At 37.9% G+C, this 18,076-nt stretch overlaps 1 protein-coding gene across 8 annotated transcripts in view; it reads right to left on the bottom strand.

The window, feature by feature from the left end:
* Window positions 1-18,076, bottom strand: part of ACSL4 (acyl-CoA synthetase long chain family member 4) — a 36,778-nt gene that overhangs the window by 2,069 nt on the left and 16,633 nt on the right. For 3 of the 8 annotated variants that reach the window (XM_082770935.1, XM_082770933.1, XM_082770936.1), the window contains 13 exons: window positions 13,964-14,012; window positions 11,212-11,448; window positions 10,754-10,931; window positions 9,351-9,460; window positions 9,121-9,259; window positions 7,626-7,776; window positions 6,349-6,472; window positions 5,423-5,494; window positions 2,837-2,976; window positions 1,879-2,051; window positions 1,617-1,691; window positions 1,198-1,389; window positions 535-649 (listed from right to left, as the gene is read on the bottom strand). In XM_082770935.1, coding sequence (XP_082627061.1) covers window positions 535-649; window positions 1,198-1,389; window positions 1,617-1,691; window positions 1,879-2,051; window positions 2,837-2,976; window positions 5,423-5,494; window positions 6,349-6,472; window positions 7,626-7,776; window positions 9,121-9,259; window positions 9,351-9,460; window positions 10,754-10,931; window positions 11,212-11,439 — 1,697 coding nt within the window. In that variant the 5' untranslated portion in view covers window positions 11,440-11,448; window positions 13,964-14,012. Of the gene's footprint in view, window positions 1-534; window positions 650-1,197; window positions 1,390-1,616; window positions 1,692-1,878; window positions 2,052-2,836; window positions 2,977-5,422; window positions 5,495-6,348; window positions 6,473-7,625; window positions 7,777-9,120; window positions 9,260-9,350; window positions 9,461-10,753; window positions 10,932-11,211; window positions 11,731-13,963; window positions 14,013-18,076 lie in introns of all 8 variants that reach the window. The other 5 variants (XM_082770932.1, XM_082770931.1, XM_082770934.1 and 2 more) reach the window with 2 other exon arrangements.

The raw sequence follows: 18,076 nt of genomic DNA, 5'->3' as shown, positions 1-18,076 counted from the left end.
ACTTCTGACCATCAAAGGTCAGGTTCTAAGTTAAGTGGTTAAGTTTGATCAGTATCATACTTAATGTGCAAAATTATAGCATAATTTAGCTTCCCAACTGCATCTGGTGCTTAAGTAGTTCTCTGCAGTTTCCCTTCATGTAGTATGTATAAGCAGGTGGAAGGAGGCACCCAGGCTATTTCCAAAACTCAGAGAGCTTTAGATCAGGTGCAAAATGTCCAATTACTTTTCTCTGTTATTCTGACAGAAGGCCAAAGTACACGCTAAACTATACCTGTTTGGGGAGGAGAAGGGATGAAGCTGAAATGAATTACAAGAGGAGAAATGCCAACAGAAAAGCCCAGTTCGGGGGAATCTGGGAGCCTGTGCTACTTCAGAGATGCTCTTTATAGCTCACACTTTTTTCCATGTTTTCCACTTTTCAGTGGAAAACATGGAAAACTGTAGTATATCAATAGAAAAGTATATCAAAGGGTCAGAGCTTGCATTTCATGTTTACCCTAAATTACCTTTAAACAGTAAAACTAGTCTTACCTTTTGGCATAAGCACAGATATTGTCAATCAACGAACAGTTCTTCAGAGCTGCCTCTACTTTGCCCAGAGACACATATTCTCCTGCTTGTAGCTTTACCAAGTCTTTTTTACGATCTAGGAGTTGAAGGGAAAGAAGGAGAAAAAAAAACGTACTCCATTTAAACTTCTGCACTTCCACACTCATTTTCAAAGCCACTACATATGTATTCTGTGCCATGCCATGTAAAGGTGTATTAAAAGGAGTTAAAGCATTTTACTCAAATTATAAAAAGGCTAATGCCATAAACGTATTCTGGAAACTTTATAAAGGCTTCTGTAAAGAAGTTTAGGTAGCACTACACCTGTCGCAAAACATGTATGGAAGTTATGGAGATTGTGATTTCAAAGCTTTGCAATGAATACCAAAATATTAATCTTACATTTACTCATCAAAGCTTGTGTGCTGAATTTAGATAGTACTAGCATTATATGAAACAACACCACTTCCAAAATGTTCTTATAATTGTGGAGACTTTTGGGAATGTGTTTTATAGTGTGATTTTGCAAGCAGGTAACCTTGAGTAAGATAAGGCCTGTCAAAGCCAACAGGATTAATAACATGCTTACAATTCTGTTCAGTCAAGACCTTGCAGTAGATTAAGAGAGCAAAAAGTGAGGCCAACCTATGATCTGCAGACACCCATCTGGATGAAATTCTCCTATATCTCCAGTACAAAACCACCTCTGACCGTTCTCATCAATGGAGAAATCTTCTGTTGTTTTCTCTTCATTTTTAAAATAGCCCATTGAGACATTAGGTCCACCAATTATTATTTCTCCTCTAGGATTAGGCTTGTCTCTATTAGTATAGCCCCCTGGAAAGAAAACAGAAATCCGCACACTATTATTTTCAGGTCATGTATTCTACTGCCAACAAAATGTTTTGAAACTTCAGGTTAAAGCATGCACACAGAATAACAGCTACTATCAAAGGTTAAGAGCAGTTACTTCATATGCGATACCTATCCAAGCAGATAGGCAAGGAAAATAGCTAAGCAGCGATTAAATTAGTTGCTCTGAAGTCAAAACACTTAATGCTCACCTTCTTGCCAGTCTCTCAGTCTTATTTCACAGCAAATAAGAGGAGCTCCAACTCTGCCAGTGCTATAATCAGCAACTTAGGGAAAAAACAAGGAAGAACACAAAGATTTTTTCATGTTGAAATATAAACTCAAACCATAGATAGGAAGACAGCTTAACTGCAATAAAGTAACTTGAGATAAGAGCTACCACTATTCTGACTTTACCTTAAAAAATAAATAAATAAATACATATATAATGTATTCCCAGAATTGTTTAACTACCTTCTGTAATTGTTCCTGCTCCACATGTTTCTGTTAATCCATAGCCTTGACCAACAGGACAGCAAAAACAGATGTTCATGAATCTTTGTGTTTGAGGCGAAAGTGGTGCTCCCCCAGAAAGCATCATGCGGACATTCCCTCCTAGTAGTGCCTTGACTTTCTTAAACAACAGCCTTGAAGGGAAGGAAAAAGTATTTAAGGATCATTCATTCACATCACTTTTATAAAAGAAATAAGAGACAAATCTTTCTTCCTACCTGAAACACCTTAAAAATAACTTAATCATTCATGGACATTAGTGGACAGCAGGGGTAATCAAAAACCTTACCTCCTGTGTAACACTTGAAGATGGCAGAATTCCTATACGCTACCCAAATAGACATTAGATTCTATCAATTAAAAAAAAAGGAAATCCAATGAATGGATTTACCTAGTCACCTGTTCTGAACATTAGTCCTTCTGAGGCTGGAGAGCAGCCCTGCAGAAAGGACCCTGGGCATTCTGAATGCGAGGCCTCAGCGTGCCCTGGCAGCCATGGGGGCCACCCCTACCTGGAGTGCCTCAAGCACGGCCTGGCTAGCTGGGCGAGGGCAGGGATCATCTGGAGCAGCCTCACCTCCAGCACCGTGTGCACGTTTGGGCAATGCAACATCAGAAGGAAATAAAGCTATTAGACGGCATCTAAAGGAGGGCTAGGATAGGGTCTGATTCCTGTGTGGAGCCAAGGGTTGGACTTGATGATCCCCGTGGGTCCCTTCCAACCCAGGATATTCTGTGATTGCCAGTAAATGTCTCCTCCCTGTCTCCTGTAAGAACCTGAATTATTTCAGTTTAGTTATTAGATCATATTTGCATGTTGCAATAGAATTCTTACATCAGATAGTTCAGATGATTATTCTTTTAGACTGTTAATGAGTCACAATGAAAAAAGTACGGTTTGACCATGATCGATACTTACATGTTGCACAGAGGTGCATCATATCCCCTTTTGATTTGTTCTAATTTGTAGTCATAGCCTATCTTGAACAGAGTTCTCTGAATGTAGTTCATCTCTTGAACTTTGCTCATAACATTTTTATAAATTCGGTCCATTATTTCCTACAGTGTTCAAAAGAGCAAGGAAGATTACCACATAGACTACTATTTGCAATTTTCATGCTACAAATAATGATTAAAAAAAACCCACAATTACTCTTCATTTTAAACAGGTAGTACAGCAAGAATGAAAATACCTGCATCATTGTTTAAGCAGTGCTTAACTCTAATGTTTCTAATGTGTGATCAGTCAGTCAATTTATAGACCACTGGCTTGGAGCTGTTTGAAATGGGTGGGATGAAGTGTTGAAAACGCAGTACAAAAAGCAGTGACTTATCCTCACTTTTCTCCACTTGCTTAGATCTCCTCAAAACAGTATCACTTAAGAGGAAGAACCCTCACGCTGTAGTTTACAGCTTATTTTAGGAAACTTGCCTTGAATGAGGTATACATATAAGTTAAGGGCAAGTGAGTGAGTAGCCACTGTGGATCTTCAGACATACTGCAGTAATTCATAGTTCCTTTTCTGCAAACTGCTTTCTAAACCTCGGATTTCATTTAAAATACTTCCCACCCCTTGTTCTAAAGATGTCTTCTCTGTCACCCCAGCAACATATCTTGGGTAATGTCATAATGTAATAATGTAAACAATGAAACAGCAAGTTTTACCAAGAACACCTTAATCTGTACCCAAAGCATGACAAACTGATTTACAAAACCTTGACTTCAAGTTTAGCTAAATCTCTCTGCTTAAGCTTTGTATATGCCATGGAAGATGAATCATGCCTAGGAGTCCTGAAGCTGTGCTTTATTCATGGCAACTGGTAAGCACAAGGGAATGAAGTAAGTAAATAATTTCATTTCATCACTTCCTTTTCCAAGAGAATTTCCAAAAGCCAGATAGGTATTTTAAATTCATTACCAGAATTCATGGCAACTTTTTGGAAATACTGCAATGGCGTGACAAGGTATGCAGCATCATAAAGGCCAGAACAACCAACTAACAGCTATTGCAACATTCTGACTCAATTCAATACTTAGGAATATTTGTGCCTCTGGATTCTGTTATAATTTTCTTTTTTGTTCCTTATGCATTCTAATTACTGGTGATGTTATCATATTCTGATGATAAAAACAAGACAATACAGCTGGGAATCAAAATATTTCTCAGGCAATGTTAGTTGTGTTCCTACTAGGACTTTCTGAAGGGGTTTCCTCTCTACTATAGATTGTTGGAGTCTAGATCCTTTATGATAGTAAGTCTCTGGAATCAAGACATTTAGGCAGGGTTCAGCACTATCACTGTTAGCATTTCACAGGTCTGCAGTTAATTCACACGAACTTGTCTGCATGTTTATTTTGTTTTTCTGGCCCATACACTTTTTTACATTCCTTCCAAAAAGGGATTATGTTTATATTTTAAATTTACACTTTTTACTAGCAGTCTAACAGTTCAGTTTTCCCTAAGAAATAAATTTAAATGGCTATTTTACAAAAAAGTTGAGGCTCTAAGTGATTCATTTTCACTCCGTGAATTACTAAGAAAAAGATGTAACCTATGTATATTATTAATATTTTAAAAATAGCAAGTTAGTAATTGATTCTAAAACTTTTGGCTACTCACAAAAGACTCTGCAGAACAACCAAATCCATGATCAATCAAAACTCCATGTTCCTAACTAAGACCAAATCCTCCTCCCCCAACCCCACCTGCCAGTGCGGCAGAAGCTAATGCTACTGGCTTTCTGAGCTACAGCTGTGATATAACCATAAAAGAGGGAAATGTGTCTTCAGGGCACACATGGAAGCTTTTTGCAGCAGAAAGAAGAAAATATTTGTGGGGTGTATTTTTTTTGTTTGTTTGTTTGGTTGGTTGGTTGGTTGGTTGGTTGTGGTTTTTTTTGATAGCACCAAGACCTTTGGGAATAGAGAAGCTTGGTCACCTAAAGGCTGCAGAAACAACAGTTGCAGTCTCTGGATCATTTTTTTCTTATATGAGGAGACTAAACAGGGGCCTGCTTACACTGAGAACAGCATGAGACTTTGCTTGCAGGCAAAGCAGCTAAAAGCAAGCACCCTGACAGCTGCAACAGCAGAGCTTAACTTGCCAAGTTGTGTATCTCTGCCAAAAGCTGGTCTGTTTAAAGCCTCAATCTTTGACAAATCCATGCTGCTCTCTCCTTGTGAAAAAGGAACTTTCAGACTGGGAATGCCAAAGACCTTCTGTGGCCTGTTGTTGCTTCAATAAGCCCAGTAAAACATCACTTGAAAAACTACTAAAAAAACATTTCCAGTTTTGGATCAAAAAAGGTCTTGGCCTAAACATAGGTATATTCTTGTGCTCGTCTGCAGTTCTCCAACTCAGGCAATGCCAACTGGGATTTCTATATTCTACTTCCTTGCGTTACACACACAAAAAAGGAAAAAAACCTTGGTAGACAGGCATGCTAACACGAACAAGGCAGAAGGCACCATTTTTGCTAAACATACATGCGTCTGCATACTTACAGGCACAGCTGCCATCAGTGTAGGCTTAAGTACAGTACAGTCTCCTTTGCTTCCTTTCTTAATTTTACTTGACTGTAATAAGGAGAAAATGTTAATTTATGAAGCTGAAAACCAGGCAGCTCTTCAAAGAAAGACAAAAACGGAGGGAGACACGGTAATGTAATTTGTTTATATCTCTTCCCCTTTCACTCCATATAACATTTCCTGCTTAAAATGTATATTGTTTTCCATCATGATTGGAAAAAGTACTGATTAACAGCGATTTCAACCAAAATATCAAATGTTTTACAAGTCCAACTGGGTAAAGCAAGTCCACCTTGTATAACTTTTTCTTCTGTTTCCTCCCTCTTGTTCTTGCACTCTCCTCCATTTAACTCCAGGAGTGTTTTGTGGTGTGGTGTGCTATTGTTGTTGGTTTGTGTGTTGATTTTTTTGGTTGGTTGTTTTTTGTCTAAAACAGTCTCTATATGAGCAAAATGTGCGGAAGCTTTATTTTCTAGCTTAATTTGCTCTTATTTATCTTAATTGGTAAATGGAATAAGGCAAAAAGCTAAATAGAAGAGTTATGATAATGGGGTAAAAAACTGATAAGACTGAAAACTGAAAATCACTTTAAGCAGCCTTATGTTCAGTTAGTATATTAATAGCCGTTCATATCCTGATATTCCAATAGATAATGCTACATTTATTAGGCTTTTAGGTTTCTTAAGTATCAAAAAAGCAAAAGTTTAAATAAACATTTATATGGTGTGACCTGCAGCTCTAGTTCTACCAGGAATGTTAATTTGCATCATTTTCTGAAAAAAAAAAAAAAAATCGGAAGTATACCGTATACATCAACATTTCTTTACTGGAAGAGAACAGCTAATCAAGAAGGATGTAGACTGTGAAAGCTTAACTTTGCTTTTGCCTTTTCCCCTCCTCACCTGATCCGATAGTGTAAGTGGAGAGGAATATCCAATCCTGCAGCCGTAAGTGATGCAAGAAATTTCTGCTGTCAATTCCAATACATGGGCCAGGGGCAAATAACCAATGTAAGTATCCTTCGGTCTAGTAAAGGAAAGGATTATCTAATTAACAGTGATGCACAAATGGACTGAAAATACTGCGTAATTGTTTTATGCTGTATTTAGGTTTGTTTTGTTGTTTTTTTAAACTTGGATCACAAGTGAGGCTTTTTCTTCTGTATGCAAGAAAGGTGTGATTTTAAAACAGTTTAACAACTAAATTGGTAAAATCCTACCTTAGTGAAATCAGTATGGATTACAGAGTCTGCCTTGTTTTCTAGGAAACGCAAAGTTTCCTTAGTGCTGCTCCATTGCCATTTCTCCTTGTGGGAGGTTTCATTCCCAGTACCAAATCAAGAATGAAATCAGTATTTTAAAAGAATCACCAATGATTTACAGATCCTTATGTCATAGCATCTCCTTCTAAAATAAATTAGTGAAGAGCTGATCACTGACTTACAGAGGCTTATTTCAGGAAATGCAGAGATTTCTCAGGAAGAACCTTAGAGCTGTTACTTTACAGAAGCTTTCAGCATCAGGTCAGAAGTGTTTTTGTATCTTACCAGGAAAGGAGTTTAACATAGGTTATTTTAGCTATTAAATTCTTTGTGAATGCAATAACAAAGACATCCACATTCATGAAGAATTTCTTCAAAATATTAATGATTTTTTTTTTGCAATTGGCTATACTATAATCAAAGCAATTTATTATTTCTGTCCTCATTTCAGTGGAATATACTTGAGCAGATTCTGCAGTATGTGTATTATCCATCCAGCAGTGGACTCTCTAAATAAATGGAAGTGGCAGGCTTTGGCATACTTCCTGAAGTGATTCTAGCTGCCTGAAAACATCTAGCAAAAAAAGTTTCCTGAGTTTGACTAAATGAGGAATTTCTTTATCTGATGATGTCTTTTAATGCATAAAAAAGTGCAAAATCCATCACACACCTGTAGCTAAAGGTGAGAGGAAAACAAAAAGGTAGAGTAGAAAAAGCATGTGGGACAAGATATAGAAGATCAGAGTAGGTTCACAAACACAAGACCTACTTCATATAAATTAAAGATTAGTGGGCTCACAGTGAAATCAAGGAGCTTGCTACCATCTGGTGCCAGCAACAGGCTTTCTATAAATGTAGGCACTTTTGGAGGTTCTGTTTTACCTCTGCACACACACATGACACCCAAGTGTTTCTTACCCCAGCCCAGGTATTCTCTCGCATTGTCCCGTCATTCCAGCTATCAAGTTTTTGTGCTGCATCATCACTCCTTTAGGTCTCCCCGTAGAGCCACTGGTGTACATTACTAAAGCCAAGTCTGTAGGAACAGGTCTGCTTGGCGGAATGCTTGCTGCAAAATGCAAAAGAAAAACTGCATTAATACTTTCTAAATTTTTATTTCTGTAATTAACCAGTGGGAAAATTCTGGTAGTCAACCAGTGTGAAACAGATACTTCAGGAATGGCAAGCGCGATGTACTGCTAAGTTGTCAGTCATAGTTGCAGAAGGGAGTGATGAAGAGAGTTGTGGTCTCCTTTTAAGAAGATGTGAGGGAAGGCAGATTTCCAAAGCAGTAACCAGTACTGGGGCATCTACACAATCTGGGTGGCACTTTTACCATTACATTTTATAGCTGTCTGCAATTTTCATAGAAAAAGCCTGCTGAAGATCAAGTAAGTCTGTCAAAGGCAGTGAAGGGGAGAAATATTGGTGAGAAACAACAGATTGAAAACAGACAAAAAGCCGTAAGTCATATTTTCTGTCAGTCACTCTTCTGAAGCCAGGGTTATGGAGCTGAGAAGACTATTTTACTGCTTTTCCACTAACAAGCAGCCTAAACTTAAAACAGTTGGCTTTTGATTTTTGTTTTAATCCCTTGGCACTTATTCTTAGGATGAAAGTCACTTCATCAGGCTTTCATGGCTTTCAGAGCTAGAGAGGCACCAGAAGTGTCTGCAAGGGAAGCAGAGGGTTTTTTCAAAACAACTACAACAAAACAAAACAGTTGGTCTGTATCAGGACTTTAAGCTGATCAAAGATAAGCAGTTGTAATGAATGTGTACTTCTCTGCAAAAAGCTCCTTTGCCAGTTTATCTCCTCTTTTTCAGGAGACAGAAAATCTGGCTAAGTGCAGACCACAGAGTTAAGGAAAAGAGACGAGGTTGGACTTTTTCCTTCCTTAAACACAATGTTAGGGTTGCTCCTGGCTGCCCAGCGTAGCAAGGGTTATGTAACGGTTGTTTCTCTCGTTCAAGGTGCTTCCCAGGCACAGATAAGTTCCGAAAAAAGACATGTCCAAGCCAATAAGCAAAAAATCCACAAGTGCTTTCTCCTCTTAGGACAAATAGTGAAAAATAAGATGAATAAAAGGTAGGAGTAGCAGAAAATAAAACACTGCACCATATTCTACTTTACTTCCTAAAACAAAGGCAGTCTTAGAGTTGGTTATTCTAGCTGTATTTTAGAAAGTTTTACCCTGAAATACCTGAAACCTGAACAAAGGTACAGGACACTAAATAGGGATCAAACAAATTATCCACTTATTTAAAAGAAGCTAGAGGATGAACTGGTGATCTACCACTTCCTTCCTGTTAGAGACCTGCATGTTTGTTTTTACTGCTACCCAGCCCTCTTAGACTACATCTGATTTCACTGTTAACATTGCTCAATCAGTTCTCTGAAGTGCTTCACTTACAGTTTTCTGGTTTGGCTCCCAGCTCTTCCACTGTCTGCATACTATGAATCTCCACATTTTCAGGGTATTCAGATTTGTTGATGGTTTTATTGTCCACATAAATTATATGTTTAAGACAGGAGACTTGTGGCAATGCAGCCTACAGGACAGAAAGGAAACCGTTAGCATTGACTGTGCTGTAAAATGACTGTTGGATTGCTTGTAAGCAGGTAAAGCTGGTGCCAAATTACCTTAAGTTTGCTCTCAAGAAGTTCTGCACTAGTGATCAGATACGATGCTCCGCATTCATTGAGACCATAGGTTACTGCCTCTTCACCGAGGGTGGCATACAACGTAACAACTGTTACATGGAAGGGAGAGAGAACAAAATAAAAGTTAAAATAATACAAAACACAAAAGCTCATGCTTTATAGCTCACTGCAGTGCATTACTGGGGGCAGGGGGCTGAGAGGTAGGGGCAATGAGCTCAACAGGGAATTTTCCAATTAGGAAACCAAACAGCTTTTAATTTTCCCACATGAGGATGTTATGCTACAAGTGATCTCCAGAATGAGGAGGACAGTTATGTGGAACAGAGACCAACTGAAACTCAACAAAAATGCAGTTGCACTGTAAGCAACTGAGAACGTGTTCTTCCTCTGAGCTCCCTGCAACCAGACCGCAGGGGGAGAGGTGTCCTGCGGTGTTCAGCATCACTACCACTGGTTAGAGCTGTGCACTCCTACAAGCAGCTCTTCCAGCTGCAGTGCCAGCTTATGGAGCCACTGTGTCAGCTACTTCACTTGTTTCCGTGAAGTTATTGATGGGGGCAAGGCAGAAAATCAGGTTAAGGAATCAGAATGGCATTCGTGGTGCTAGATTATTTTTAACCCCAATCAGTCACAGAAATGACATTAAGTGTCCCACAAGCACTGAGGAGTTCACCTTTTCTACCGAGAAAAGTACTTTCCTTTAATATTGTGCTACTGTCTCAAATTTAACCTCCAAGAAACATTAAAGGAGGTTAATGTTCCTGTGAAGTAGGGATCATATAGAAAGGACAAAAAGAGAGAAATGTTACATTACTCTCTAGGAACCTTTGCTACTTCACCAAGAAGTTTGTATGCCTCAGGTTAGTTTATACATTTGACTGCTTAAATAAATAAAAAAAGCATATACATCATGGTAATGAAGTTGAGCAACTTAAAAGTGTTACCAAAAAACCCTCAGACTAGCATATAATTTTGATTACTGTTCTTCTCTCTTCCAATAGCCATTTCATGTGTCAGATGTGGAAGTCAGATTACAGACAGGAAATGCTATAAACATTCCATGGTGGTTGCATTTCCCCCAGACCAAGTCTTCAGAATATTTTATAAAACCTGAGTAGTATCTGTACCTTTCCGTTATTCTAATACCTTAAATATTGCTACAATAGAATCAGGAAGAATAATCTCATAAGTATGAGCAAGTAAATTCTCTGCTATGCATAGAATAGGCTGGAAACCTACAAATATCAGACTACATGCGGAGCAGGTCTATTAAATTCTCATACCATTAGTGACAGGATTGGAACATTCAAAATTCTTAACAGCAAAGCTGTGCTGCAGAGTGGTTCTAAAATATACTCAAAGCAAACAAGTTCAGCACTCACGAGGAAAGTTATACTTGAAGCAGGCTAGAGCTGCAACCATCCATTCTGCTCGGGTCTCACAGAATATGACAACAGTACTCTTCGGGGTTAGTCCCAGGGCAGTCAGTCCACTCCCCAAGCGACTCACTTTCTGATTTACTTCTTCGTAGGACAGCCATCTGTAATTTCCTAAGATTAACTGGGGCAGGGAACAAAAGAAAACACACCTGTGATTACAAGAAGCTGTTGGTACAGCACTACCTGCTTACTTGAGTTGGTGCCTAACACCACAAGTGCTTTCACTTTGCTTGAAGCAGAATAAATAGTGCATCAGGTAGCGTGTTATTCTTTAACTACTGGATATTTTATATTATAAAGAGAAGACTAATGAAGACCGCTAATGAGGCCTCTGCTGGTGAAGCAAGATGCAAAGCAGCTTAAAACCAAATCAGAATTAAGTACAAAATTGTAAGCTTTACCTTTTTGAACACTTTTCCATTTGGTTGCATTTCATTTTCTTCACTCAGTATTTCTCTGGTCCCAAGACAGTCCTTTTTCCCAAACTTTGCTAAAGCATGGTCAAACAGCTTGTCCAATGTGTCTGCTCCAGGAATGTTTATGTTTGCTAGTGAGTCAAGGTGAGTGACAGAACGGTAGGGGCTTCCAGGTTTGTCCGAGATGGGTTTAGCTTTTAAACGCTTTGCCATAGCCTTTTTCTTCTTTGCGTTGGTAAGAAAATACCATGGAATAAATACAAGCATACTGTACACAGATATTAACAAGTACACAGGCAGCAAAAGAATGGTGCATACTTCTAGCCTAAGTTTCATTGCAGGTATTTAAAAAAGAAAATCTCTTATTGTGTTCTGAAGCAGGCAAGAGCAAAAGCAGCAGTGCAGTATGGCGTAGGAAGAAGCAACGATAAGTGAAGCTTAGGTAGCTCTGTTTCAAGGCAGCTGCTAAAATTTTAGTAACCTTTGAGAGCCAACAGTGGACACCTGTGGGTGAAGACCAGAGCCAAGCAGAGAGCAGGAAGAAAAAAAAAAAAAGAATTAAATTAGTAATATTACAGTCAGTCCATAGTTTTAATTCTTTAAGATTTCACCTCAAATGCATCAAGACCAAGGAGACTGAATTAACCGATTTAACAGACTGTGTGATACAGCAGCGTACTGCTCTGAAGATTAAAGAGTATGAATGTTTTCCATACTTGTTTGTTGCATCCACAAATATTTACTTTTCGAAGACTTTTCCCCAGTATCTCTGTTGGAATAATTCAGGGCTGTAGAGATAAAGTCTGTCCTCTCACATCATAATATTGTGTTTAAGCTACTTGTGCAATGCTACAATTGCATAATTATCAGAAAGGTCAACAGTTGTTTTCCCCCTAAATATTTGTATTACAATGGAATGACACAGTAGGTTTCCTTACTGCCTTTCAGAATGTTGTATCAATTTATATTTAGACTAAAATATATCTGGATATAGAGTCTTGAAAAACCCACATGTAAGCTAAAGAATATTCCAAAATTGCTTTATTAACTTTGCCACAACAACTGTATTTTTGATTTACTAATTTTTGTCTATGATTGTCAGATTCTTGGAAAGGGATCAATTACATAAATTCTCCTCTCCCTGGCCTCTCTTCCCCCTCCTTAAAAAAGAAACCAAAAAAACCAGCAACTGTTTCAGTATTTCTGAACTCCAGGTATGGAAAATGCAATGCAATTTAAAATAAAGCATAATTTAGCATGATTTTGTCAGAACGTCAGAAATCTGTCTTCATTAAGGAGAACTGGGCCTGAATAAAGACTGAAATAGGAGAAAAACAAAACCATTGCAACAAACCACAGTCACGGCTAGCCCACTTCCCTGTAACTAGTCTCTACTGGCACATAAAAGACAGAGGTGCTTATCTTCATCTGGACAGCATGCAAACACAGCATGCAAACACGCCAACAATGCACACGACAGGAAAAATAGCAGGCAAAGGTGCACTAGCAAAAGAGCAGGAGCTCAGACACAGGGAAGTAAATACTGACTAGCTTATAGCAAAGCCCAGTCTTTCACAGACAAATTCTGGTAAATGGAATGGATGAGAACAGGGAAATTTTCAGGGCTCCATCAGGAATTAAAAGAATGTAGGCACACCTCAAAATGTACCTTTATTAATGTACTTGCCACCTCAGGTGAGGGAGGCTACAATTAACATTTCAGGTTAAACAAGACAGCTGCTATTAACAGCACAACAGAAATGTATTAATAGCTTGTTGGAGTTTTTAATAAGAATTCCATTGTCTGCAGTTGCGCTGTAGCCAATATCATCACCATTTGACGTAATATAAGATTAAGAGATCTTCAGATACTTGAAGTAACATCATCACCATGTTGTTATATTTTTAATAAAACTTGTAATCTCAAGTTGCTACTGAATGATAGTGTGAAGTATGAAACTAAGCTCAAACTTGTTCAGAAAAAAAGAGTGCATACTTTCTTAAAAAAAAGAAAATTCTACATTCTTTTCAAAGCTTACATGCTTAGTCTGCCTTAGCTAACCTCTTCATCATCAACTACTCATCAAACAGTCAAACCTCAGCAGAAGGCATATCATTTTACTTTCCCAAGCTCCAGTTCTCTAAAATGAAGGTCACCGGTTTATATTACAAATCTTATGTGGTATTTTCATTCCAGTTAATTCAGTGATCCAAAGGAAGCACTTGAGCTTGTATTTAAAACAAAAGCCAGCCATAGTGGTAAAACTAACACAGAAACCTCATCAGAATGTTCTAAATACTGCCTGAAATCATAAAATTATGATAAAAGGGTCTTAACGGGGGAGGTTTGTTTTGTCCTAAAACTGGTACCCTGTTGAAATTGCTTTTAGCATTTGAGTGAAGTGCACGTACAAGCACACTTTGTTTGTACACTTGCAGCCAGTTATGTTAAAGTTCACATAAGCGAATGTTAAAGGTTGCATTTCATTCATCTTGAAATTTCAGATTAGTTTGAGATACTTTAAAAAGTGTTTATAAACAGGGAGCTCAGCTAATCTGTACACATTTGTGGCAATTTAAAGTGCTTATATTTTGACATAAATAAGCTGGAATTCTTAACAGAAATCGCTGGAAAAACTTGCTAAGACCGAAGAAGAAACACTTGACCTTTTCCTTTGAACATCCAGAAAAAGACATACACGCACATACACACATTTACACACACATGTATACTTACAAGCTATCTGACAGTGATGGCCGGGTTTTATTCAGTGTCAATTAGACCTCTATTAAAACAGAAGAGAAAAATGTATTAGAGATTGGGTATTTTTTGCCCTGCAGAAAGGATGTTATGCAGGAAAGCATTATTTCCATTTCCAATCTCTCCTCTAACGCTCCTGAAGACGACTAGCCTTTGACGTTACACTGTCCTACACTCATGCCCAATAAATATTTATCATACTTTAAATATAATGCATAACAGGCTGACATAATGAACTTGCAGATGTACCTAGACAACAATTCCATTTGGTTAGAAGCCAAACTTAGCTATTCAAATTATACTTTATGCCTTCACTGTCTTTAAGTTTAATTAGTCTTTGAGAGAAAGGGACAATGAGAGATGCAATGTTCATATCAACGCACAATCAAGGAGAGCTGTGAGGCAAGCCGAATGCATGCTGCCACCAAAGTAACGGTTCTCAGTAAACTTTGCTCCCAAATGAAAGTGTAGTCACACAAAAAATGGCATGCACTCATAGCAGCTGTTATGTAACATGAGAATATTTAGAATGCGTAATATTCTATACTGACTTACAAAATTTATTATTTCCTTTAATTGTGCAATTGAAGTGGAATATTTGGAAGCTTATCTATCTATTTTGGAAACAGCAGAGCTTCCAGTTCCTGATGTAGGAGACGCATGTTCCCAGCAATAAGCGTGCGTCAGGCATGACTAAGAAAGCCTAAGATAACAAAACAAATCAAAACCAGACGTAGTTTCTCTTCTAGATAGCTGTGTTTTCAGCATTTCCAAAGCATTCTCCTCAAGTGAGTAGGCTTCTTCTATCAATTTTGAAATGGCAATTCTGCAGACTGAAGTTCATTTGTCATTTGCAATGGTATGTTACAGCGTACATTTCAGCAACCTCATTCATGAGGTAAGCTGTCCCTTATTAGTAGTACATGCTGGGGGGTTACAGAAATTCTAGAGTTCACGTTTGCTACAGGGAACAAGTAACCGATGTGATTGTTCATACAAGCAGCAGTACTGTATTTTATGCCACAGATGGAAGAGATATTCTTTGGGTGTAATGTGACTTCGATATTTTCACTTAAAAGCTTCCGACAGATAATATGCAACCCTTTACTCTTGTCTGGGAGTCAGGGCTGTGGAACAAAGCTTGAAATCAGAGGACAGGCACTTTTCATAACTTTTCATTAATTTAACTGAGAAGGAACAAGTAACAGCTATGCTATTTATACATATACACATATAAACAAAAAAATATCTTTTAAGTAGTCATACAAGCTTATAGGACTACGTAAGAGCGCAGGTGTGTGTAGGGAACAAGGACAGGGGTTTATACGCCTGGAGGTGACTGTTCATAGAGGAAATGCCTTTGTCTTCTTTCCATTCAAGTATTCAGACAGCACAGAAACAACATACCCAGCTTTTGCACATACAACTACCATTTCTAAGTGTAACTCAAAACCTAAAGTGTCTGTGCCTAGAAATCTTATCCTATGCAGTTTAATTCTACTAAAGCAGCAATTATTATCTTCACTAGGAAAGGCTTTAATTAGCCAAACCTGAAACACTGTAAAGGCTTAGTACTGAAAGTACATGAATGACAGTGTTTACTGTTCTTCCTCTTGTGTTCAGAAGCTTGACAGGGATCCAAATTGCTATATCATCTCATCATTAGATGAAAACAAACTTCTGATCCATTTGAAACATTCATTGCAACTTCTTAAATGTATTTTCGTTATGTTAAGAAAGTCTTCTAGTAAGAGTGATAACATGAGACAGGAAAAGGAGAGTATTTTAGATTAAAAAAATCTGCAAAGTAAGAAGCTTGTTTAATTTAAAAGCAACACTGGAGGAAATCCTGGTTCTCCTATGACTGAGCTCTTTCCAACTTCAAATGGAGACACATTTCTGGCTTTAATGTAATTATTTAAGGTTGACTCCTTTCAGGAAGTACTGAAATCTTCCAAAACAATCCAGTATGAATAAGTAACAACTGTTCACATTTCTCTAGCATTGGGGCAGATTGAAATATTTTGGAAAGCACAATACACATGCATAATTTATAAGTGGAAAAATAAATACATTGGGAATTAATTAAAGTCTGGTTTTGGAAGGGAATTTAATCAATATCTACTAGTCTTGAATTTGTTCCTGTACTGGATGGAACTCAAAGCTTAGTATTTAAAAAGGAAAGTACAGAAAGCCTGAGAAATACTATGTTGTCAAAAAGAAGCAGCAAGCTTAAACATGATAAACAAAAAAGCACATACTACCAGGCTCTTTACAAATTTTGATTTTCCAAATTCATACCTGTCACACAGAAGAATGAAAGAATATTTCTATGTAAGAGTTAGAATAATATTGTGACTAATTACAACTCTTTTGGGGTTAGAAAGACTGAAAGAATAAAAGCTAAGGGAGATGATTGAGTGTTTAGATCCTATTTTTTATATATAAAAACAAACTGCCAATATCAATGCAAGTTACTCATGGTAGAAAAAAAAAGTACGCAAGGTTCAATTTTTGTTCCTTTCTCACTGGCAGATTTCTAAACATTTACCTCTTACACAATTTTGTACGTCAAGGGGCAATGAAAAGCTCCAGAGTAATGCCTACAAGTTTCAGAAATACTTCTGTGCTCTGTAAATGCAGTAGTGGCTCCAAATCTTAAGAGTTTTCAAGAGCTCTTGTTGTGTCTATAGTGTAAATAGTATCACCTATGTCTGAACAAAGAGGGAGGGGGGAAGTCAGATAGAGCAGATCTGACAGGAGTCTGGAGAACCTTCTTCAATATAGATTCTATACGAAACAGCAAAACCACAAGTAGTATTAGGAAGTCTTGCGTCTCTTACTGCTGAGTGATAAAATGTTAATGCAATGATTTTACTTAGTTGCTAAATGAAAATCACCTTTTTGTTTTCAAGAAAAAAGTAAATCATTGCTGTTTTATGGCCTCAGAACATATATGCAGTTAATGTCAATTAGAAAAATGAAAATAAATCAGTTTGTAAGTGTCAAATGTCATAAATCTGTTGCTGCAACTTCCAGCACAACTGTAACAGAAAGCAGACCAGCCACTCTTACCCTGTATTTCCTAATTACCTAGCAGGCTGGTGTGAAACTGTCTCTTCTAAGGGTAGCATAAGGGCAAGCAAACATTTAGTGAGAAGATATGGCCTGTTTGTGTGCCCCAAAGGCAAAAAACATGGAAGGCCAAGGCAAGAATCCACAGGTGAGAACTATCCACCGAGAACCCACTGACCCAGGGAAGTATTTCCTCCCGGCCCACCTCTTGTTACTTTTCCTCATTAAGCTCTGTGCAGAAGGCGCACGGCGAGTACCTTCGGCTCATTCACTCCAGCACTTCCTCCCTTACCAGCCTGTGCTGGTTGTGCTGTAACCTGATCACAAACCTTGGCTGGACAAGGTCACAAGCCGATCCAATTTATACTCCAGTCTGTGTATGCTAGCACTCAATTTAACTAACAGCAAGCTCAGCTGTTAAAACGTAGTTTTTGTGGTAAAGGAAGTGAAAGGCAGCCTTTTGTCTCACTGGCATTTTTGTTAAAGGAAATGAACACGGTCATTTTTGCTGGCTTGAATACACAGTATTTCAGAAGAGGATGGAAAACACTCAACTGAAAAATACTGATTTTGCCTCAAGACTCCTCCAAGAGCTACAAAATACTCTGTCTACAGGGTACAAAAATTAAGAAGGAAAACATACAGAAATAAAGATGTATTTCAGCCTGATTTAAACATCTCAACATAAAACTCATCAGGCATTATGAGTGTTACTCTTTGTGGTTCAGCAGCAAAGCTATGCATTTGTAGTGTTTCACCCAACTTTTAATCATAAGCACATGAAAAGGCAAGCAGTATGACCAAGGACAAATTTCAGAGGATTGTGGCCATGCAAGTTCAGCAAAGCCTACTTTAACAGTTGATTAAGAATTGTTATTACACCAGGGAAGAAGATTAACGTATAGACTGCCTACTTCTGAGTCTGTTTTTAAAAAAACATTTTGCAATGGAGAACTTGCGACTTCAATGGCTCTGACGATCCAACTAGTGAGATTTAAGTTATCATCTTTTCAT

The sequence above is a fragment of the Aythya marila genome (genome assembly GCF_965140915.1).
Source record: "Aythya marila genome assembly, chromosome: 13".
Classification (NCBI taxonomy): Eukaryota; Metazoa; Chordata; class Aves; order Anseriformes; family Anatidae; genus Aythya; species Aythya marila.
The sequence above is the reverse complement of the archived record's forward strand: the minus strand, read 5'-3'. Positions and strand labels throughout refer to the sequence as shown.